Source organism: Bombus pascuorum, chromosome 4, assembly GCF_905332965.1.
Source record: "Bombus pascuorum chromosome 4, iyBomPasc1.1, whole genome shotgun sequence".
NCBI lineage: Eukaryota > Metazoa > Arthropoda > Insecta > Hymenoptera > Apidae > Bombus > Bombus pascuorum.
Window position 1 is genome coordinate 1,625,560 of NC_083491.1, and position 24,874 is coordinate 1,650,433.

The following is a 24,874-nucleotide window of genomic DNA, read 5'->3' on the forward strand; positions in this document are numbered from 1 at the left end:
TCTCTACGATATTATCATCTTATATGCGTGATCTTATCGCTCTCTCCATCTCTATCTTCCTCGTTGTTGCATTGTCATCTGTATTTATATAAAGAAGTTTAATCTGAAAGCGAAATATCAAACCCAGAGGAACAGGTTTGTACAACAATATGCATGTTTATTATCTGAAAGTTTTACATCTTTAGGATGTCCATTGCATCGGCCTGTTCTGCCGGGATTCGATCGGTGTAACAATAGACAGTAGCCGATGTATGTACGTTCACGCAACTTGTATTTAATAATTACACTTTATTCTCGTATTTGATAGAGCATCGTCGAATCCCGACCGATCGGCTCTTTACAAATATAATATCTGTGTATATAATTTATGGGTCTCGGACAGAACGCATATCGAGGGATCACAACCGCTTCTTTTACAATTAAACTTATATTGGGAGGGAGAAATAGAGGAAGAAAGGGTCAATGGAGGAGAATGTGAGGAGGGAAGAAAGATGGCCGTTTTTAAGTCGGCTTGCTTGAAATCGCATGACCTCTGTAAGAATTATCTAAATAGTAGGAGTAAATTCAGAACGATGTACCGTCGCCAACTTCATCAACTATGCCCATTTTTGTCTTCTATTTAACAATTCATAACTATAATTCGTCTATATAATAAATCGATTAAAATTCTCACGATTATAGAAAAAAGTTCACGATGACTCATCCTCGCTGCATAAATAACAATTTTAACAAACATAAATTACTTGGTATTTGTATAAACAAATTGGCTAGTTCCTTTTTTTTTTTTTTATTTAATTATCTAAACGTAATGCATCGAAGTCGATTTATTTCACTTTCAGATAATACGTTTGACCGTTTTACGATTGTTCATTTCTGGAACTATGTAAGTTATTCTGATGATACGGTGCGGTCTAATGTACTTACATTTCATTTTACTTTATATATATATATACACACATATATATATGTGTGTATATGTATATGTATATATATATATCTTTTTTTATTTTTTCTTTTCGCTTTTTTTCAAACAGCGTATTGTTTCCATTTTAATGTACTCTTCGTAAATATTCTTAGATACTTATCTCCTATAGACGTTGGTATTCAAATCGTTTCCGATACTTTCTAGACTTTTCATTTATGCCAACTACGTTTTATATTGCACAACTTAACAGAAATATTAACTTACGTACTTAATGCAAGGAACGGATTCTCCTTAAAACAATTCGAAGAGAATAAATGTTTCACAAAGTACGAACAAAAATAAAATACGGTGTACGTCACTATTTTACCAAAGCACGTATTAGGTAGTACGATACTAAATGCTGCCTATTGTCTCGTATCAATTAATCATGTAATCGAGTTACATTCGAAACAATAAAGCGACGAAAACATCTGAAAGTGAAATAGTACGTTCTTATAAACGGCGATCATCCAAGGACTTTTTTTTTTAATCAGCCAATAATAATTGCATTTCGACGATTTGATATCCTGTAAATCAGTTTTAATATACGTAATACGTATGTATTCGGTCTATTTCATCGCAAGATTAAAAATCTCTCAACGACTGAGATTCTTCTTACACGCAAAGCGTTAATACAACATCTCGTTAATAGTTATATTTTGCATCTGAATTAATATCTTTTTAATTTTCTTTAATACCCATTTATCTCGTTCGAGCATATGTCCTTCGAATAAAGGCGATAATAATAATCTGCATAAAATCATCATCTTAAAAATACTGGTTCTCTGTTTTTTCTCTGATTTTTCGTTCATAGAGAATAAACAATCTAACGTTTCTACAACGTACCTTGAAACATATTGTCGATAGTTTGGAATACTGAAAACTAAAGTATGTATTTAATCGTTTGTGTACATAGAAATACGACTTAACGCGAATGAAGAAAAATATAAGAAACGAAAAAATAAATGTAGAGCGAAATGAAAGAATATCTATGTACATGATACAGCGCGTTTCATTAAACAATTCTAATCAAATCAGCTGCAAAGCGATAGCAATAAGAGTAAGTGGAATAATCAGCGATATCTAATAATTACACTGAACATTGAACATGGAAGCAATAAATAGTCAAAATGAGAATGTGGAAATTTCTTTGAAACGTTAATGGCAATAAAAGAATCACTCGGATCTGGAAGATATAGCTACATAATTGTCCAGAGAACACAGAAGTGATCCTTGATCTAAATCCAATGAAAAAAGGAAGTATCAATTTTTCATTGTCATATCAATTATCTTATTCGGATGTAAGTCAGGAAAGAAGTAAATTTTACTCCTTTTCCCTTGACGTCTTCGTGATAAAATATGAAAAGTAATACTCACGAAAAAGCATTAGCGAATTCAGAATTACCGTCCTTTTTTTTGCTTTTTGGTTTTTGTTTGTTTTTAAATTTTTCGTAACAAGCACACTCGGGCGAGTTCTATCGATATACGATTACCTTTTAATCACTAATCAGTCAACATAATAATAATTACTTAAAATGCTATATTTAAATCATACTCGAAGAAAAGAAATTAAAACTGCCTTTTGTTTTTAAAGTCTTTAACGATCACAAATACCACTACGTGTCTCACCCGTTCTTTCCTGTTTTTTTTTTTTTTTTTTTTTTTTTTTTTCATTTTTACTATTCATCTGTTTGGCATAACCGCTAGTTAGTGATAGAACATATCATACAATGTTATGCTCTTAATGTTCGCGCCTTAATAAAAATTTTGTCGCCTTGTCGACGAGCTTCCTTAAATGAAGGAAAAACCGAGTACAAGGCTGTCATTTCTTTTTGGCTGGATTCCTTTGCGGTGTAGATGGTCTTGTGGCTTGTCCCGTATTCAAACTTAAGTACTGGTATTTAGCCTTCTTCTCTGACGGTTTCAAAATCTGCACATACACCATAAATAATAGATAAGACATGAACGAAATGCACCATGCAATGCTCAACAAATTATAACGCAGTAGCGCTCGCTTAAAATACAATACAAATGTTTCACCCAAATTCGAATGACCGCAATTATTCTCAACTACTGAACATCTCAGGCTCGGCATGATCTATAAACTTATTGACAAAAGCTAGAGTAATAGATAGCTGATCGGATTGCCCATTTTTATATATAATTGATTGCATTTTTACACACAGTCTCATTTGTTCTTCCTTATTTTAACATAACGATCTAGTACCCTAATTTATTGGACTTTAAGCGAACATTACTATTTCATCGACGAATATTCACAAATCCTACCTGAAAACTGCACATTAAAGTTTCGTCAACGCTCATCATTCCTCCGGCATTGTCAAACTCCCCGCAGTAATTTGGAGCGGAGAACAGAGTGACCAATTGTCGTTTCGCGAAAAACTCGTAACCGTCTTCGACTACTTGATGTGCTCTACATATTAAGTCCATATCATGGCGATTTAAAAACTTCGACACAACGTCTGGACCGAATGTAAAAGATACACCTCTATCGTTTTCGCCCCATCCCTAAAACATAGAAGACAAAAATTCATAGTATATTAGTTCGCAATTATTTCGGAAGAATCGACGATAAATGATTACATAACGAAGAAACGTTATACCTGGACTTCTTTATCTGGATCGGACCATAACAAGTCACAGAGAAGGCCAGTATCAGGTACATCTGTCGGACGCATTATTCTTTTGATTTGTTCCATATTCTGCTAGATAGTAAAAAACAAAAATATTTTTTATTGTACATTTTTTTGAGAGTCAATAATTTTACGATGGAAATATTGTTAAACATACAATGAAATTAAATTACATTAATTACGTAATAATTGAAAAACTTTCCGAAAAGAAGGGTCTATTAAATAGCAGAATCGTTTCATAAAACTTTTATGTATTTTGTAAATATTAAAAAGAAGGTTCTTTAAACGTAGCTAATAAAATAAAATAAAAGAAGGACTAGGACAATTCATTATTTTATCTTGTAAGCCTTTCTCGAAAATCTTCGATAATTCTTATCGTTATAAATTGTTTATCGAAGAAAATATCGAACGACAAAAACAGAGTAGCGATGTATTTATGAAAGAAATTTTCTCAAGAAGTGACCTTTTTATGAATGACAAAAGATCGATAGTTTATTTTCTAAAGTTATTAATCTTTTGACATTCTAACAGGGATCAAACTTTTAATATTTTCCTTCTTACATCGAGTATAAATAGAAAATCAATATTTCCAGCGGTCAGTTCTTTTATAAATCTTCCTTCGTGAACGAACGTGCTACAGAAGATTTCGATTAAAGACGAAAGATTCGAGAAATATGGATACGCAATGGACGCGAGCCAGATCTAGCTGCAAATTCAGCCAAGGTTAATAGAATTTAATTTTTAAATAGTAGAAGCATTAAAATACGATTATCGATTTAGGTCTTATTTTTTAAATGAAAATCGAATATTAAGTCTCGCTGGCGAGTACAAATTTCATACCATATATTCGTCTGCAATAGGATTAAATAAATCAACGAATTTCACGCTTCGTTATATAAGCCAATCAACAGTTGTGTGCTAACAATCGCAATTTTAACTCGTGTTAACGCCTTAAAAATAATATCGAAAATTCTGTTTTAAATATAGATTCCATTTATATTACTTGTTCTTTTTTATTTTCCAGTCTATCGCAAATTTCAACATATTTTGTAATTTGTTTGTCAATTTCGTCTTTCGTATAACTAAGTTATCCGAGGATCGTTCCGAGAAATTTTACGAATTATACTTTAAGACGCTTAATCGTTTATACAAATGGACATACGTGTATCTTCATAAATTTTCCGTTTAGCTTGTTAAGAAATGCTCTTTAATGCCGTATCGATTTTAACGCGCCACTTCCGCACGCAACATTACAGCAATGACTTCTTGCTTGAAAAATTTTGCCTCTTATCCAACGTTTAAAATATCTCTCACGTAAATACCGTTTTACGATCTTTCGTTTTGTTATTTGTGACCATTCACGATTGTTATTATTCCTATAGATAATAACTATGTAGAAATTCGATAATCATAGACACAAATAAATATCAGACTATATACAACGTTACAAAGAAGTATATGACTTTATGAGTAATAAAGTATTCACAGAGAAAAAGGAATATCTATAGAATCGACATAGATCCTAAAACTAATTCTTTTGATGTTATAGGAAATTATAAAAACTTACAGAAAGGAAAAAAATATATATCGTCTAACAGCAAATAATAAATAATAAGTAATAAGTAAATTGTAAATTATCCCGAAATAAATCATCATCTGCGTTAAAAACATATTCGTTGATATATGTACATGGAAAAAGATAAAAATCTCCGGTAATTTAATTTCAAAAATTTCGCAAATAATTTTCTGCAGAGATCGATATCGAATCACCTGAAGATCTGGACTGAGGCCGCCATGACAGCAGAATATTTTCTCGTCGATGATCGCAGCGATCGGTAGACAATTGAAGCAATCGGTGAACGTTTTCCATAGTTTGATGTTGTACCTTCTCTTACATTCGTCGTAGAACCCGTATATCCTGTTTATGCTAGCACACTCGTGGTTGCCCCTCAATAAGAAAAAATTCTCCGGATACTTGATCTTGTAGGCGAGCAGCAAGCATATCGTTTCCAACGATTGTTTGCCCCTGTCTACGTAGTCGCCGAGGAACAAGTAGTTCGCCTCTGGCGGGAAACCGCCATATTCGAATAGCCGTAACAAGTCGGTGTATTGGCCGTGAATATCGCCGCAAATCTTAAGCGGCGCCTCCAGTTCAAGCAGGATCGGCTGCTGAAGGAAAATCTCCCGTGACTTGAGGCAAAGGCCGCGCACCTCGCCCTCTGACATTAAGACGGTCTTTCCTGGCCGGCATCCTCGGACTGCGCCCAAAAATTCGCACGTTTAAATGGATTTCCTGCCTCTGTCCCCGGGGTTGGGCGACGCATCGCGAGGCATCGGAGAGTCGTTTTGTCACAGGTACATCGAGCATAACTCTACGCTGGAGCATGAAGGTATCTGACTGCCGAGAGTCGATTTTTTCTCAAAAGGGGGAAAAACAAGGGTAATACGATTATACGGATTCCACGGATCGTCCTATTCGGTAGGGTTTTCTCTTGTTGCTTACATAAATACAATCTGGACACGTTCGGGACTAATGGTGGCTAATTTTTTTCCGATCGACTCGAATGACAAAGTTCGTTATTCATATATCACATTTCGTGTTTAAATGCCTTAAACGCTAGCGTAAATGAAATTCCACGCTGTGCATGCTTTGTTTTGTCATGTTCGACCGGTGAATTTCGTTTTATGCGCAATTATAATATTTAATCGATGAATAAAATTGTATTTTGCATTGATACCGTAATATTAAAAGTATTGCAAGTTTGTCAAAAATAGTTTTATAACGGATTATATTAATTTTATTTGTTTAATCAATTATCAATTTTTAAAATAGAAAAGAAATGCACACGGGATGAAATTTCATCTGTGACAGCGTTAACGTGATTTCCTTCGATCACAACTTTTAATGCTGATTCTTCGAAACAAAAATAAATATCTAGATTTTACTATCTCGTATCTTTTTCCTTTTTTTACAATAAAATATTCGTGTAATGAAAAATTATCATTCAGGCAACAGTATTATATATATATGATCTGCTCCGTTAAGATCGAAGACGCAAGAACGCAAGAGGTTTAATCGTAAAAACATCAAGCAATACGATATAGGTGTTCTCCTGATGCAATACTCGGGGACACAAATGGTTGTCGTACACCGTCGTTATAATGCTTCGAAGGGATTAAGCGGCTGTATGAGTTCGAATAATACCGTATGAGCGTAAACTTGCGGAACAGTTGAAAACAAAAGCACGAAGCCGGTTGATGATCACGTGTAGATACCACTGATCGTGATATATGAATATAGACTACGGTAACGTATAGAATGTAATATGTATATGCATGTATATCAAAGAGTACGTTGTACGTATGTATACGTATACGAACGAGCAAAGAAATATGAAATTTCGTTCGCAGATTACTCTTCGGAACCTTGCATCAGTGTCACTGGATTATTTATAGCTATAAAGGAATTCACGGTGCGGTTAAACTGGGCCGATGATGGTTATTGGAAAACTGCATATCAGCAAGGTCACATCAACGAGTATCTAAGCACCATAATTAATGGCGGAAAGGGAGAGAGAGAGAAAAAAAAAATGACGAAATTCCTGTAGCGGAAGAATAACAGAGAGTTCGAAAATGACAAAATGTCGGAAATAAAGTCTATTAATAATTCGGTTTATTTATGGAAACGGGGCGTACGATGAAAAAATTGTAGTCATCGTCATCGTTATATTTGCTCACACACGCGATAATTTGAACTGCTCTTTAGCCGCGACGTATTACGATTTATTTCAACAGCGTTATCAATTCGTATATTGTAATAAACGTTTCATGGAAATGTTATTCGTGATAAAATACAAAGATAGTACTGTAGGCACGCAGGAAAGATCAAAATGATTTTTCTTCACCAAGCATTAACATCTTCATTCAAATTAAATAAGTTTCCTTTTGCAACTCTCAGAAGAATGGGTTTTCTTAAGCAATGGTACACGTGTGTTATATACATTAATCTTTCTGGTACATAACAAACAATTCGGAGTTCTTATAATATATGTACGTCAAATAATAGGCTCGCAACAAATATGCTTAAGAAAGTCAGTGTTGTAATGTATATTTATTAACTGAACACATTGAAAGAAACATATGCCAGGGTAGTATAAACATTGATACTAAAACATACTCATGAATATACATCAAATTGTGCTGTAAGTTCTTGAAAAAGAATGTGATACTATTCTCCTAAAAAAGTAATCGATTCGCTAAAAGAAGATGAAAAATAATTGTACACATTTGTATGAAAGCTTAAAACAACACTGACAAGTATCATATGAAACATGCATATAAACTAACCTGCATTCAAGCAATAATTTACGTGCAAATTGGATCATTACAAATTATACCCTTTATATAAATATGGCTTATTATTTGAAGAAAGTGACTTGACTTCGATGCATTTATTCATTATATAGACAATCCCAAAAGCTTTGCGTTCTAACAGGTATTAGATACGTTATGATATAGGTATATTTTACTTACGTATTTCACTTTAATAGAAAATTCATACATATTCACACATAGTTTCTTGCCGTAAAGAAGCTAATGGGACATTATCAATATGATGATTGAGTTGACTGAGAATGAAGATGATATCTTGGGAAAATTTTGATGTTGCAGGTACCACAATGCTGTATATCTAGCTTTCTACTTTATTTTACATTGTAAATCATAAGCAAACGATGGCGAGCGTTCACGCACGACGTTGAGGCAGGTAAAGACGCAACTAAAGAACGGAAAAAAGAACTACATGGGGTGGTTTCCTTGTTGCATACCGACAAAATCCGAAGAGAAAATATCTTTTAGCTTGGCTTTCTTCTGAACCTGGTCTTTCTGCGTGTGGTATACTTTACCGCAAAGAGTGTTCCGACATGTAGCATGAGAAAAGAGAACAAACAAAAGGAAATAGTTTTGCCTTCTGAGAAAGTAAAGAAAAAGTACGGAATAAATCCAAAGACCTCTGACGTGTCTAAAGAATTACGACGGACTGCAACAACTGGAAGAGATCGATATCTTTTTCTTTTTTTTTTTTTTTCTGTATATATATGTGTGCTTTTCTCTCTAATATTCTACAAACCACGAATTAGAAACGAACTTTCGACAAACGAGGAGACTCGAGGAAAACCATTCGTCGACTCGTAATATACACAGATATCGGATGTCATAAAGTAGATCGCGCACGATTTAATCTTCCTTTGGCTGGAAAGAAATAGTATACATATATACTCGATGTACGCGGCGCGACTTCGCATTGAGCGATTTTCACTGGGTATTACCGAGAAAACTTTCAATCAACTGTACACCAAACTGAAGATGATATTACCGAAAACAATTTCACACTTTATTTTCACATAGGCCCCCTTTTTATCACGTACCTTCCAACAATCTTTGTATCAGGTTGTCGACGTTCAACTCGACATCCGCCATTTTTTCTTGCCACTGACTGACTGACCCGATGTTTGTAGACTAGATGATACGTTTGTGTACGCACTTAACTGTATATATTACTCTTGTCGACTTTCATTGTGTATATACATGTGCTGTTATCGACTGCTGGTCCTATATAAATACAAGAAAGATGATCATCGCAAAAATCTAATTTTATCGTCATTAAATATTATTTCCCAGAAAATATGAACATCGATTTCGACGAATGCAACTGTACTGCATTTGGTTTACCTATATATGCATACGCGTATATCAAACAATAATACGTCTTATGTAACGCGAAATATCTATTCTTATATAAATGAATGCGTATAGACAATAACAATTTGCATATTGTAAGAATGTTTATGATTTGATCGTATCATTGAAATTTACAATTTACGTAGGCAGTCAATGATTGATATCTTGTTTGGAAAATACGATAAAATCATAATTTCATATCATATAAAAAAAATCATATATTTATACATAACGACATAAACTTCTGATATGTATATTTAATTCATAATAAATATACATAACGTAATTTTGTAATCTCGGTAATTTAAAATAATTTTAACTGAAAACTGTTAAAAAAGCAAGAAAAGATAAAACGTGCATTCAGAATGGTATTAATCAAACACGAGCTACGCTCGTGAATTGAGTATTTCCAAATATGTATAAAATTGTAATTAGATAGTAAAATCGTAATACATTATATTTACAATAAATAAAAGATATATATATATATATATATACACATATGTATATACATGTATATATACATATATATATTCATATTAATCATATTAATATTTTAACCTAAACTAATTCATATACTATAAAATGTGTTACATTTTTTGTGCACTTAAACTAAAATGCTATATTCACACAGCGGAAAGTTTTCGAGAAAACTTCGACACAATTTTTACAATTCTTGGGATTTTTCTTATATTATTCTATCTTCTATATTGAATAATTTCTAATAACGCGTAAATGTACATATATATATTTCTTGAAGAAATATTGCAGCTGCCTTATTAATAATCTCAGATAAAATATTGTAATATTGCTGGATTTAATTAAAAGTATCCAAACATTTATACTAACTTAGGCATATTTCCTGTGATAATCGGGTGGTGAGTCTGCATAGTCTTGTTGAAGATTAAAAAGTTCAGTATTATTTTTCTGTAAGTATTGTAAAAAATCATGAAAGTGAGACAGTAACAATTGTATGCTTCTTTCATCCAATGTAGTGTAAGACAACATTCCTCCAAGTCTCACTGCAAAAATAATTGACATAATAGCAATACTTTCGATGATAAATACATAAGAGTGTTATTACAAAGTATACTCAGAAATAGTACCAAATAGCCTTAGTAAATGAAATGCACCGTATAGTTGACTGGGCAGTGTTTCGGGATTATCATTCATAATTTGTATAAATTGTGGACGTTCCCACTTATATAACAATTGTAATCCTAGAGAAATATTGAAATATTCGCGAATACCTTTAGTTATTTCTAATGTACTTTCCCTGAAAAAAATCCAGAATTTAAGGTTATTTATCTTCAAACGAAGAAAACTGACAGCTACTTATATGAAAACTACCGATGCAAGTACCTAACAGAATCATTTTTTCCTATCGACTTTGAATCTACATAGTCATCTAAAATTTTGTCGACTGTATTTTTCACAGGTAAAGCAGGTAGTTTATGATATTTCAATATTACTTCTGATTCATCTATAAGTACGAACTTTAATTCCTCTGGTATCTTAACTTTAACTTCCACTTTAGTGAGATATTCTTCCGTTTCACCAGATGGTTCTAATCGGCTATAATAAAGTATTTCATTTTATATATCTAGCGCATAAAGTTAAGCTTCTTCTAAAAATTAATGGAATCTTTTTGAGATCAACCTGCGCTTCTTGCGTGGTGCATCCGACGTGGAATCATGCGACGACGATGGTGTAACGCTACTTCCAGTACTTTTACTGAACCGACTGACACCTTTATCAACTGTTGCAACAGGAGTGCTAGCTCTACTATCGGTATCCTTCTCACGACCACCTTCACTCCTGCGTCCTTGAGTTTTGGATGAGGTACTACCCTTTTTATTTTTCTGGGCAGATTGTTGATTCGAATGTGCTCTTTGAACCTCTCTTTGCCTTTGTACATTTGCTTCGTTGTATTTAAGTACTCGACTTTCAGGAACCCACTCGTCCCAACTGTTTATATTACAATTGTATTTATGATTTCAATCTTATTAGAAATAGATAATGTAAAACGAAATCTTACTTCTTATTCCAGCCTGCATAATGAATGAAATATTTAATTTGCTTTTCTTTAGTAATGGAGGACTTTAGACATTTTGCTTCATATATTAATGGCCCATGGAAGCACAGAACCTTCTCCCCTACAAATTAGCAGATATTTATTGAAAATAAGGTGAAGAATTATAGGTGAATAAGAAAAATATTTATTATTCATTAATAAAAATTCATTAAATATACGCTAAGACCTTCGATACAGTTGTATTAAAAATTAAACGTGAAGTACCTTCTTGAAATTTACACTTGGGCGGCATGCTCGTGTCTTCTGAATTGCTTATTTTGACAGTTAGTTTTTGAGCCGTTAGTTTTAAATATCGCCGAAATTTAAGAAATTACCCGATAATTCGTGCCAATGCAAAACAATTGATTTCCACTGATCAATTTAAAGCAGAACTTTGAATAAAGCGTCTTTTGCTTTGTGTTACATTTCCCAATGAAAAGGCTAGTTCACAACACCAGCGATTATGCTAGTGATATTTCGTTTGCGCACGTATCATGCCTGAAACGCAAATTTCATTTAAATTTAATTTAAAACTTAAATATGTGCAACACGAATAAAGGTAAACATCAACACATTAGATATATTTCTTTATATTAAAATAAGTATTGCATATCAGCTATAAACAATTGACATAACAACAGTTATATATATATTTTTTAAGCCAAATGTACAATCTGTGAAATGTACGACAGTTATCTATGTATTGCTTATCTTAACTCTAATCTATGATGTATTGATACAAAGTACGAAAATAACCAATAATGTTAGTAGCATATTTACATTGTGTCTGAACTTTGTCTCCATATTCATAGTTTCTTTCTTCTCTTTTTTTTTCTTTTTATATAAGATTGTAAGAAACATGTAAAAAAAATATCAACATATGTAAGAAACAATCGATGCTCACACTTTGAGCGCTGACGGGGGAATGGCAACGGTTTACCGTTGCGCGAAGATAAATAGCAATATGCAAACATTGCGCATGCGCTCTTCATTTGAAACAAGGTAAATGTGAAAACTTCTTCTTTAATTAAAGCACTGATTAATATTTTTATATATACTTTTTAATTTCTTTCTTTTATCCCTTGACAAAATTATAATCGAAATAAAATATCAAGATCATAGATTTAAGCGGTAAAATTATAAATCGCTTTACTTATACGAATTCATAATGGTGCATGTACAACAAGCGTAAATACGTTCATAATGATCAAAATCAAGTTTTGATACTTTATTTTCTCATACCGTTATACGTATTAAACGTACATAAAAATATTTCTTCTGCTACATTATTCGTTATTTTGATATAGACATTTAGAACTTGTACACAACTTTCACGAACGAATTTTCCGGTGCAAAATTATATACAGTAGCAATTAAAATCGAGTCGAGCAACGAGTGTTTAACGTCGAACAACGGAAATGCCGATTCGAAAAAATAAATACATCCTCTTACTGCTTTATATATGTATATAACAAGGTAAATGAAAACCATAATTTTTCGTCTAATAAGGCGTGATAAGCAAAACACAAAGGTTGTGGAAAATTAAAAACATCACATCTCCCTATGACGTTACACAAGGTTATATTTTGTAACTTCTTCATTTTTTCGTCTTCTTTTTACTGTTCGACGGGTCATGCCCGTAAAATGTGACAAAATTCTCATTCGTCGTATTGGTACGTACATCGCTCAATTTTTTTTTTTTTTTTGTTTTTTTTTCTTTCTAAGACAATCGATCAGAATTAATTTCTGTACTTTTTTCAGCAATATTTCTGAACAGTCTCTCAAATACATTCGTAGAAAAGTGTATTTGCTTGCGTGTATAATGCGTGCACGCGAATAGCGATGAAAAAGATCATCGACGAATTAGAATCGAACGAATTCCAAAAAGAATATCTATACAAGAATATCCAAAGCAACGCGTTTCTATTATACTCCCTTTTTTACATTTCCTTTGATAATTTAAATAATCGAATCGTCGTTGTTGCTCGCCGCTAACAACAATAATAATTTATTCTCGATGCTTAGGGCCGAGTTAGATCGCGTTAAGTGAAGATCATAAAACTGCCACTAAACGAAAATAGAAAAGAAAAAAGAATCAAGGAAAGGCTCTGTTGTCCATTGTAAAATACGAGAAGCGTCTTATTCGACAGACTGCCAGAAGCGAGCCAGAAGTTTCTTTTTTCACGAATAATCGGGTTTAAAAAATGAAAACTGATGGACTGCCATCTTCGCGATAAGTTATTGTAAACGGATCCCGGTAAGTCTGAAAACGTCACAACGTTATTCGTAGCTTCGTCCTTTTTCTTTTTTTCTGTTTCTCTTTTCCCTTCTAATCGATGTGTTTTTTACAACGTAGTCCTTCTTCAAACAGAATAAAAAATACAATATCGATAAACCATTATTACACTTCTTAAAATCTCGGACGCGCTCAGACTTCGCCGAGATCCCCGCAAACATTCAGGTAGAAAATATCGCAACTTCTCACCGGTGTGTCGGGATCGTTAATCGAACCGTCGACCATCGAACATTCGTATCAATTATCATCATTCGATCATCACGTCCATTCACACACGCTCACGCACTCTCTCGATTCACGTTTTCTTCTTCTTCTTCCTCTTCTTCTTCTTTCCTTTGTTTCTCTTTTTTTCCCTTTTGCTTACCCTCTTGTTGCACGATACGTATGAGAAAAGCACGATACCATTAATTTAATAGAAAGAAAAAAGAAAGAAAAAGAAACGAGAAACGAAACTAATACAACCCTCTCTGTTGCAGACAGGTATTGCGCGCTACGAACATTGTGCAAAATAACGTTATCCAAGGATTTTCATCTTATTTATTTCATTCGACGATAAAACCACAAGAGGGAAAATTATATTTAATAGTTTTCTCTGTTGCTCTGAAAAATGAGCAGTTGTTCGTTGAAATAAATAAACGTACAGTTGGAAGAAACATTTCGCGTTTTCCATGCTTTTTAAAAAAAGGAGAAAATAAGTTTCCTAGTTTTGCAAGTAAACAGAATCCAGCGATTATTCTGCACAATATTCGCTTGACTATAAAACATATGTACTTATTACATATACATATACATCGTACATATATATATATATATATATAATATATATATAATAAGTGAATTTATAAACTAACATTTTCCTCGTGTAATGTACCAATAATTAATTATTAATCGTAATTAAAACTAACTAATCGATATATCGTGATAATCGCAATGAGGTGTTCGCAGCATCCGGTTTTTCTTTCTCTATTATTTCCGTTTTTGTCCATCGGGGTCGTCACGTTCTTACATTTTGCCTGTCTGTGTGTATGTATATATATATATAATATATATATATATTCATATATTTTTGCATAGTATGTAAATTATTTACAGTTCTTTTGCAGAAGGGTGTGATCATTATTGTGTAGGCACTATGGCTTTGGACGTACACTAATTGTAAGTTGTACGTTTAGGGTACATCCTTAAGAGATTTCCAGTTGAGACAATTCCCTCCAATGCGCCCTCGACTTCCTCAAGGAACAAATATTCGTCATCTTGATCCTCCCTCGTACTTAATCAAATTTTTCAACGAAACGCTGATTCTTTCGAACTTTCTTTCTTTTTTCCACGTCGTTTCACGCGGCAGAAGTCAAGGCTGACACTGGTGCAAAATTCTCTTCGAAAAATCCCTTTTTTTTTCTTATAAATCAGGTTCAGAATAACACTGTATCCTGAAAAAGAATCTTAAACGTTCTTTATCGTTACGACTCGAATTAAATATACGTGCGTTTGCATACAACGATACGCCCTAAGGTTTTCTGCTTTTACACGATTCTTCCTCCGCTTCCTACGCTCCTTTCCCATCGTACGCTCGAGTTCGTCTCCGTGTTCGTTACGACATCGTCAAAGAAGCTAATCCAACACGACGATGATTCGACACGATGTTCATGATCTATTAGCCAGACTGAATAATATTTTTTTCGGTAGGATCGTACTGTAAGATGATAATGTTTCATATATGTACGTGTTCGTTATGTGTGTATTCTTTTTTTTTTCTTTTTTTTTTACATGTCACAAAATGTTCTTCATCCGCACCGATAGATAAATTCAATTATAATAGATATACTTTTCTTTTTTTTTTTTTTTTCTTCATGCATCATACTGTACAAATTGTCGCTCTCTATTCGGAAAATTCGACCGATTACAAAAGTATATAGAATAAAAACTATGCCTTCAGCCGCTCGCGCTTTTCATCTTCTTCGTCTCTTTCTCTCTCTCCCTCTCACGCCGTTTTTTTTATCATCATTTTCTCTTTTTACAAACGATTTCTTCGTCGATAAAGCCTACTGTACGCATCGATCGCCTCGACAAATATTTTAATAATTACAATTCGACCATTCCGGACGGCGGTCTCTCGGCGGTAAAAGCGCACGATTTAGAAAAAAGAGAACAATCAGTCAGTCCAAGTGACAAGAGAAAGGCGACCGCCCGGAAAACGTTTTTTCCGTTGCTCTTATCTTTTCAATTATATATATCGATAGAAACATTATTCTAGGAGGGATCTTTTTTCATCGAAACTATTTTCTTCTTCTTCTTCTCATACGCTATCGATTCTAATAATAATAATTTCTCATTTTATACAATTCGATTAATTAACCATAGAAAGAAAGAAAAGAAAAAGGGAAACATCGTAGTTGTTCGTACCAGTCTCTCCTCTCTTTGAAACTTCAAATATATCTTCTTCCTCTTATATCAACCGTTCTTTTTCACAACTAGTCTTCATACTCTTACATCATTTACAATATTAGTACACACATTGCACAAGAAAGCGGCGCTTCAACTTCACCTGGGCTGTTCTACGAGCTTATTAATCCCATGAACTCAATCGGCCGCGACCGTATCAAGCTGGAAGTACTTCACAGCGCGCGTTCAACGTTAGCGTGATATGTTTCTCCCCCCACCCCTCCCCCATCCCAATCTCCGTTTATTTGATACTTTTCTTATCCTCGCACAGGCCGAATTTCGAAACTTACGGGCCGACCGTGATAACAACTATGTGCAGTTGATCTCACACGGAAACTGCTTAAAAAAGAAAAATAAAAAGAAAAATTACCGCTCGTGAAACACACCTTTGATAAAATACTATTCGGTACTCGAATAACACGTTCTATCTATATACTTTTTAATATATTTACACACGTGTCCATCTTTCTTTCTTTGTCTTTACAAAAACTATATAAGAAGCAGAATTATTTATTATTGATAAAAAAAATTATCAGAGCAACATGTCCATTTCTATTGTAACGTGAATTTGATTTGCGTTTGAGACACAATTGCCGGATTATCCCTGTTCCTATATTTTCCTTATTTTTATCCCAATTCGCATAATGGGCCGATGAATGAATCGTACGCTACGTTTTCTGCTCGATCGTTCCCTTTTGATGTTAATAAAATAAAAATTGTCAATCGATACGAAAGCGCTAGTATTATTGGATTAACCAAGTGATCTCTATCCGTTTGAATACTAAGGAGGCGAACTCAGTGTGGTAGTCCAAAAAAGACAGGGGTCTTTGCGTGTATTGCGTGTCACGACGACGACGATTAGGACGATATCCTTTAGAATTTGAAATCAAAGAGATCCGAAAGTCCCTCCTCCGTGCCTAACGCGAACGAATAGTCGTTTTCGGAAAGAGGCGGTTCCAGAGACAGCAGGTGCTCACCGAAATCAAGAATACTTAGATCTGCAACAAAAGAGAGAGAGAGCGAATGCTGGGTTTGTCCCGTCTCATCGAACATTTTTGCATTTTTCATTTATTTTCTTTTTCCTACAACTTTCAGCTCTTTTCGTTTCATAGAACTTATCATTTTCGAGCAAACGTCCAGTTACATTTGAACATTAAAACTGGTTTGATTTATTTTTGGAAGACAATAAGCAAGAATATTTATTATTTAAATTAAATATTAATTAGCGACAGTTAAGCTGTTAAAATCGTTATGTTAATTTATTGTTCATTTAATGAATTGTTTCACGATGATATTCAAAGATTCGTGTACATATTTTTATCACGCTTATACGTGTAATCATGTAATAAGTAAATTACATGATTATGATTAGTTTTGTTATTTATTTTTAATAATATTAAAATTTCATGAGTTATTTATACAGCCTAGTAATAAATAAATATATTAATATGGACTAATTTATTAGAAGCAGAAACGTGCTATGATCAAATTTCTACAAAATTATAAAATTAAAAGCGATTAGTTTTTAATGTTGTTTGAAAAGTTGCCTACTTTTGCTTAGATTATTATTATTATTAATAAAGTACCAATGTACTAGGTATTAATATAATATCAAGATAAATAGTAAGATATTCTGTGAAGTAGAGTGGAAGGATTAAAAGCAATTTGTTTCAATAATGAGGTGTGAATGCCAGAAGAAAAAGAACACATATATAATTGCATTGAAATACAAACAAGCCAATAATTATTTTATCCATGAAACGTACCTTCGTGCGACACGAGCTTTGCTGTTTGAAACCGTTACCTAACTAGAACTCTGCCTGTGATGTGATTTTCATTTGGTCAACACACAAGTCACAGCCAGAGCTCCATCAGGGTACGGCTATCCTCCATTGTTGAGAAGGTAGAAGACCAAGGAAAAAAAGATAGCTCAATTTAATAGAACTTGATAAATAATGAAAAATCAACTCTTACTATCTTTTTTTTAAAGAGATTTTTTTATTAGAGATGTTCTAGAGTTCATCAGTGACATGCGTAACGTTCCTTTCAAGCATTCAAATAAAATTTGAATATTAAGACGATAAATATATCTTTTATGCAAGAAAGAGACGTATTTGAAATATCTCGGAAGTATACAAACAAAAAAGTGCAGTGTAAAAAGCATTTATTAAGAAATAAAATAAAATAAAAGTATATTTGTGTTAACAAGAAAGAAAGAAAAAAGACAAAAGAAAGAAAACTAAGGACTGAAGTGGAAAACAATATTCAAAATTGTACAAGAGAAAAAGTGTAATAAAAAATTAATTAGAATCTTGCACTAAATTGTTAAAGTATTGTTATAAATTAATATGTTAATATACATTGATAACAGACTTAAAGAACTCAAAAGTAACGCAAGAAGATAAAAACAAGCCTAACACCTGTATTCAAAAATATATATATATATATATATATATTATTTTTATTTACATATTTGCGTTAAAAAGGTTGCCTTTGCCTTCTTGCAATTATTAGTACCCTGTACCCAACATTCGTGATAAAATATGCGATACATTTAAAAGCATGTGTACAAAGAAGGGCAGCATAAAAAAATAAATAATCATGATATAACTTCATAAAAAAGAATAAAAATTAATATTTATACAGATGCATTGACCTTACTTTACTAAATCTCAAGCTCCGCTTGTTTAAAAGCATTCACAAATTTTGTTTAAAAAAAAAAAAAAAAAAAAAAAAAAAAAAAACGAAGGAAAAATAGAAAAGAAGGCAAAATAAAGAATAACAAGTAAATCTTAATAAATCCTGGTTTTGAAGATATACGCCATCCTACCTGAAGTGCTAATTTGATCCTCCGTTTGGAGTTGGAATTTGCCTCCACCCATTGGTCCATAATCATCAGATTCACACAAAAGTGCGTCCCTCATGCCTGCTAAACTGGTAACTGTAGATGCAACCGGTGTGGACAAACGAGTATTCAACGAACTCTCGACAGAAGGTACTGGTTCAACCCGAACCCCGCTTTCTTCATTGGATAGAAGTTCAGGAGGCAGACAAGGTATTTCGGATTCTTTTGACGAAGGCACAGGTTGCGTCGTCGTGTAACCCGGATTGGGAGACGTTTTGACTGTAGGATCATCAGGGCAGAGGAACACCTCTATCTCGCCATGAGATGACCTCATGTGCATTTGAAGCTGCAAGCATAGAAATAACACAATAAATACGTAATAAAGAAATATTCTAGTTCTAATTTTAATTGATTTTTATGAAGAAAGATAGCTACCTTTTGCTGACCAAGGTTATTGATAGGTTGTGGAACATGAAGTGTGGCTTCTGGCGGAGCTTTTACTGCCATTATAGCCTGGTCTTTGTACATTGGGACAGAACGTAAATCGTGATACGTTACATAAGCGTATTGTCTGTCTGCACAGAGCTCCCTAAGATTTTTGTCTGCACCGTGAATCAATCGATCCAAGGTGTTTTCCTTAGCTTCTAAATCTGCCACTTCCCTTCTGAGATCAGCGATATCGTTCCTATCGTTTGGTAACTGACCACCTCTATAAAATAAAATAATTACGTTTACCATTCGAGTAGAAAAATTCGGTATTTAATTCTTGATAAACGATGAATAACGTACTTCCATTGTATATTGTTTTTACTTTTCTTCTCCAAAATACCTATGCCTTCCAATACATTCGTAATGTCGTATATACGACGTTTCTGTACTTCTAACTTTTCAGACGCTACGTTTAAATCTACAACACCGTCTTGACTGCTCTCGACTAAATGTATGAACTTTTTTGTAAGTAAGCTCAGTGATGTATCGTACCGCGTTCTTTCTACCGTTTTACCTGCAAACGAAGATAACATTTCTTTTCCTCGAAGTTGTGAACGATATTATTTTAGGCGAAAGAAGGGAAATTTACTTTTTGTAGGAGTGTGGCCAGCCAGAGAACTCGATCCAGATCTCCTACGTTTGCCTCTAGGGGCTTTGAAGGCAGATTGGCTAGGACCGGTGGTTCCCATTTCCAGATTCAGTCTTCGTTTCACTGCTTGAACTGATATTTGCTATAAAAACATAACAAAACAAAGTAATATTAATATGTTGCAATACTGATTTTACTATCATAGAATTTAATTATGTTTTTAAACAATGTTGATTGAAAATATCATATTTGATTAATATGTTTACCAGGAAATGGTGTTTGATCTAAAAATTATGTGAATGTAAATATAGCCTTATTTACTTCAGTTCGTGGTGGTGGTTGTGTAGGTTTCCTTGTTACTTGATAACAAGGTGTTTGTCCATATTGATGGTCTTGAAGATGAGGACTTGGTGTTTCTTCAGCCACTTTTTGTGCTTGAACTTCATCCAAAGAGCCATCGTCCAAAAACTCTTGTTTCACTAAAAGTAATTTATGCGTATACCAAGTATGTAGCTAAATTAAATGAAAATTATGAAATGACTAGTAACTGATACATACATAATTTAGTTTCCACCATGTCTGGTGTGACAGGCCTGGCAGGATCTTCCAAGACCACTTGTCTCCTTACTCGAGGCATCTTTATTGTTTAGGAGAACCTATAACAGCCATTTATAAAAGTATAAAATAATAAGCTTATGGAATACAAAGTTCATTATATAAGATTGAAGGTAAGTAAGATCGGGAAAGATAATATCAAAGTTATAATAAATATTAACTTCCTTAAACATTTTTAGTCAAGAATTTCAAATATTACACAAATATTTCATAGGAATTGGGTACAAAAAGGCATATCAAGATTGTATCACAATATGTTAGAAAGTTTTACATCGTATTACAGTAGTCCTATTAGATATGTATGTTTGTAATAACAAATAGTAAATAGAATTTTCTCCGTCTGATATGAAATACTATTTTTATTTTATATTAAAGTTAAATCTCAATGACAATTATAGGGAAAAATAATTACTCAGAAATTCCTGTCATCACATATAAATATTACTACATATGATAGAAATACATAGAAATAATGTTATTGATTTCATACCAATAACGATATTATCATGAAAATACAAATATTCCTAAACATAATGTACATTTTTAAGAGAATACAATGAAAAATACACATTGTAAGTGTTCCATTTTGCTTCTAGAATATATGAAATACTACAATAAATTTATTGGCAAATACAAAATATTAAGAAATATTCCTATATTGCTTAAAAAAACAATACTATTTATTTTGTACGTTTAAAAAATTAATAACATTCAATATTGATAAAATTTTTTTTAATATCATTATATACATTTATACTATCTATCAATGATAACACGAATGTTAATACCATTAACAATAATGTTCATAAGTATTTTTTCCTACTTTTGATTGGTTAAATCGAACTGTCGAAGATTTTTAGAAAACGTGTCATACACTACACATCGTCCATGAAGGTTAATAAGTGTATACTATTTTGGCGGATATGTATTTTTTATTTCATATCGTGTGTCGTAAAAAAATTGTGTATTGTGTATTTGGAATGTATCTGTTATTGAATGTTCGTTAACAATGATTGCAAGAGCAGAAGAAAAATTGATCGGAAAACATGAAATGTAACATTATAACGTGATATTAGTACCTTGTTAACCTTGTCAGCAGTATATGCTTTATCAAAAATATACCATTTATATGTGAAAATTATTGACAGCGAGGTGTGCGGATCCGATAAAAATTTCTATCGATCGTCGTCCCTTCATTCTCGAGTTTTTGTCAGTGCCACCCATTTGTGAGTGTATTTTATTCGGTCGCGATAGCACATTTAAGGAGAAGCGACTTTTTAGATGCATATCAAAGAACAGACAGCATAGGGGAGAAGGTTTTTGTTCTTGAATCAAGCAACATTGGTAAATCCTAATAATAGAACTCGTATTCCAAAGAACTTCGCATTTGTCTTCGCGAAGGAAATGACAAACTTTCATGTTACAATAAAACAAAAAGATAAACAAGAAATAGGCAAATAAAAAGAATTCTATCATTATACTATTAATAAAATATTTAAAATAGATTTCTACATTTTCTATTTGTCTTGGATACTTTTAAAATAAAATATTTTTATTTATTATATTTGAATTATATCTAAATATCTCTTCTTGAGAAAATATTAATGATGTTCTAGAAATAAAATGTTTTAGATATTCATAACGTAATAGTATATAAAAATAGTAGTTCCATGAAACAACAAAACGGAAGTGGTTGACCAAACGACAAGGTGACAATTTTGTAAGTACTGAACATCTGGTGAAACCTACAGATCAATTCTGTATTGTACTTTAAGTTAAACGTGTACAGCAGCTGCAAAGGTCGAGACCAAATGAATGGAAAAACAAAAAGAAATTAAAACAGGCATCGTTCGTTATATGACTTTTGTATGTATTTGTTGATTTTCCTAGATTTTTAAGAACCACTTCCTGTAATTTTTATAAAGACGATATAAGATTCGATGATGTAACTTCGACGATCAATTACTTTATAAACAAATTAAGAAAATAACTCTATTATTATAAATATATGCAATATAATTTCCTATTATTATTTAAAATCACGTTAAAATACGAGATAATATAATATAAATTTTACTTTTAGAATAGTGACATTCGAATTACTATTTCTAAAAACAAGTGATTCAGCGTTATCAACCGTGGCCAGTATTTCAAAGTCGATTAGAATTCTAAACTAATTTCCAACGCGTCGTCTCAGAAAAAATTCCCTAGAATCATTTCCTTTTGTTATCCATTTGTTCCGATCGTACACGGTACGACGTTTTTTCGCCGTTTAGAAGCAGAGATCACAGGAAAACAAAATAGCCGCGAAAAATAGGAGAAAATCGTTCCTAAGGTCCCCGTTTTCAAAAGTCTCGTTACGCGCCTGAGCGGAATGAGAGACCCACGGTGCGGACGCGTACGAGAATTTTCGAAAAAAAGAGCAAGCGTCCCGAGAACACGAGGCAGCGTTCCGGGTGTGGTTTAAAGAGGCACGCCGCGCCGCAGGATCGTCGTGTTACAGCAGCCTTGCGTTGTAAGCAGTTTTAGAAGCAAACTCCCGGTCGAACTGCGTGGTTGTCTCGTTTTCGCCTGTTTGGCCAAGTACACACCGTACCACACCGTATAGAACGAGCGATCGTGAGGCCAATAGCATGGTAAAGCGCATTCGAAGGTTGGGAGCAATGCACGATGCTGAGGCATTGATTGGTAGGATGTTATCTCGAAGATAAAACCCGACTGGTGTAACTTGCGTCGACGGCATTGGATGTAGAACTAGCCTAGAGCCCATCGATTGGTAGGAGTGAGGTCTTTAAAATACGAGATATAACGTCTGTTCACAAACGTTCCACACGAACGACCTTTAAGGAGGTATGCAATAAATCCAATGCTCTCGTTTGATGCAACAGTTTCTTTTTTTTTTTTTTCAAACTTTTCTTTTCTATTTTCTTTCTTTTTTCCAAATTCATAGAACCTGTATATGAAAAACGTGCAATGCACCACGGACAGGAAATACGGTAAAAGTTTCAAATGGATAATCGTACAGGCATGCCTTGTGTGCATGAGGCTTCAGGCCCCAGATGTTAGCGACGAACCTTACTGTCCTCCTTTTTTTCCGTCCTTCCGCTCGTGGAAACCGCACAGGTCGCAAGGTCTATCAGCGAGACCCGAATAATCGCTCCCTTTCTCTTATCATTTTATAAAAAGAAAAAAACGTACATCCATCACAGTAGATCTGGTCTTACAGATCGTTCGTTAGAGAGTGACCGCGATCAGCTGTTAACGTTGATCGAAGGTTCAGAGGTTGTTTTCTTTTCATTTTTGTTCGACTTATTCTCGTGTATTTGTGATACCGCGTAAAATGTTCGATCACGACCAAAGCAACGTTATACCGATTTTATTGAACTCGGGTAATGCGTACTCGCGATATAAATCCACACGCCACGCACCGAAGCGGCCATGCATACGAGAGCGAGCGAGTGAGCGCAAGCGGGCGGACAACGAGGGAGCGCGGTTATGCGAGCGCGCGCACACACACTACTGCTCGATACACACACATAGAAACGCCACGATTCGCACGCAATACGTAGAGCCGTTTAAAGAGCCAAGCCGGGACTAGAGTATCCCTAGTTAGGCGTGCTACCGGCACGGTCATGAGGAAACCTAGAATCAGTGCACGCTTTCGCGATTGATCGCGAGAGATGCCAGCGACTTTCGACGCACCAAATCGGTTGCGCTCGAAATAACGGGCCATTCTTTCCTTTTCTTTTTTTTCCTTTTTCTCTTTTTTTCCTTTAATTCTTTCCTTTCTGTTTATGCGCTCCAGTAAACACATCTTTCGTACACGATAGATTGCGATAGAGAAAAGAAACGCGCACGGAAAAACGCGCTCGACTTTTCGGATGGGGACTCGGAGTGTGAATGTTTCGAAACAACTCTGTTACTATTTCCTCTAGGCAGAGAATATTTCTTTTTTACCATCCGGTCGGAACAAATGGATATCGAAAAACTGATTGTACGCGTGTTTATTTCCACTTACTTGGCTCTCGAGCGTGCGGTAGAAACTGCACAGTATTTTGAGACGGAGGCCCACGCTCTCTTCCGGGAGGTTCAGCCAGCACACGGCGCGGCGCGTGTCACAGCGCCGACGAGCGAGGCATATCCGTGCCTCCTCGATAGAGGCAAATA

The 24,874-nt window shown here is 33.9% G+C and overlaps 3 protein-coding genes and 1 long non-coding RNA gene across 13 annotated transcripts; 1 reads left to right on the plus strand and 3 right to left on the minus strand.

Moving 5' to 3' along the window:
- Positions 1-136: 136 nt before the first annotated feature.
- LOC132905921 (serine/threonine-protein phosphatase PP1-beta catalytic subunit) lies at positions 137-9,216 on the minus strand. 8 transcript variants are annotated; one of them, XM_060957668.1, is made up of 7 exons: positions 8,946-9,029; positions 8,765-8,868; positions 8,445-8,516; positions 5,389-5,876; positions 3,589-3,690; positions 3,254-3,493; positions 137-2,894 (listed from the first exon to the last, which is right to left on the minus strand). In XM_060957668.1, exons 2-7 carry the CDS (start codon positions 8,832-8,834, stop codon positions 2,787-2,789), a joined length of 1,080 nt encoding a protein of 359 aa, XP_060813651.1. In that variant the 5' UTR covers positions 8,835-8,868; positions 8,946-9,029; the 3' UTR covers positions 137-2,786. The 8 variants fall into 8 exon arrangements, with proteins under 8 accessions (XP_060813651.1, XP_060813652.1, XP_060813653.1 ...); XM_060957669.1 differs by lacking the exons at positions 8,765-8,868; positions 8,946-9,029 and adding an exon at positions 9,045-9,216; XM_060957670.1 differs by lacking the exons at positions 8,765-8,868; positions 8,946-9,029 and adding an exon at positions 9,045-9,213 and having other exon boundaries at positions 3,589-3,687.
- On the plus strand, positions 6,522-9,123 carry LOC132905940 (uncharacterized). The gene is made up of 2 exons (XR_009657890.1): positions 6,522-6,925; positions 7,030-9,123. It is a non-coding gene; the product is annotated as an uncharacterized LOC132905940 (long non-coding RNA).
- A 383-nt stretch (positions 9,217-9,599) lies between the features above and the next one.
- On the minus strand, positions 9,600-11,822 carry LOC132905922 (mortality factor 4-like protein 1). The gene is made up of 6 exons (XM_060957673.1): positions 11,657-11,822; positions 11,396-11,513; positions 11,017-11,325; positions 10,720-10,932; positions 10,464-10,633; positions 9,600-10,379 (listed from the first exon to the last, which is right to left on the minus strand). Exons 1-6 carry the CDS (start codon positions 11,682-11,684, stop codon positions 10,207-10,209), a joined length of 1,011 nt encoding a protein of 336 aa, XP_060813656.1. The 5' UTR covers positions 11,685-11,822; the 3' UTR covers positions 9,600-10,206.
- Positions 11,823-12,644: 822 nt separating this feature from the next.
- Positions 12,645-24,853, minus strand: LOC132905919 (transcription factor E2F3-like). Of its 3 annotated transcripts, none has more exons than XM_060957660.1 (8): positions 24,726-24,853; positions 20,651-20,748; positions 20,414-20,571; positions 20,093-20,234; positions 19,804-20,017; positions 19,450-19,723; positions 19,000-19,360; positions 12,645-17,167 (listed from the first exon to the last, which is right to left on the minus strand). In XM_060957660.1, exons 2-8 carry the CDS (start codon positions 20,727-20,729, stop codon positions 17,043-17,045), a joined length of 1,353 nt encoding a protein of 450 aa, XP_060813643.1. In that variant the 5' UTR covers positions 20,730-20,748; positions 24,726-24,853; the 3' UTR covers positions 12,645-17,042. The 3 variants fall into 3 exon arrangements, with proteins under 3 accessions (XP_060813643.1, XP_060813644.1, XP_060813645.1); XM_060957661.1 differs by lacking the exon at positions 24,726-24,853 and adding an exon at positions 21,787-22,264; XM_060957662.1 differs by lacking the exon at positions 24,726-24,853 and adding an exon at positions 21,496-21,774.
- Between the last annotated feature and the right edge of the window lie 21 nt (positions 24,854-24,874).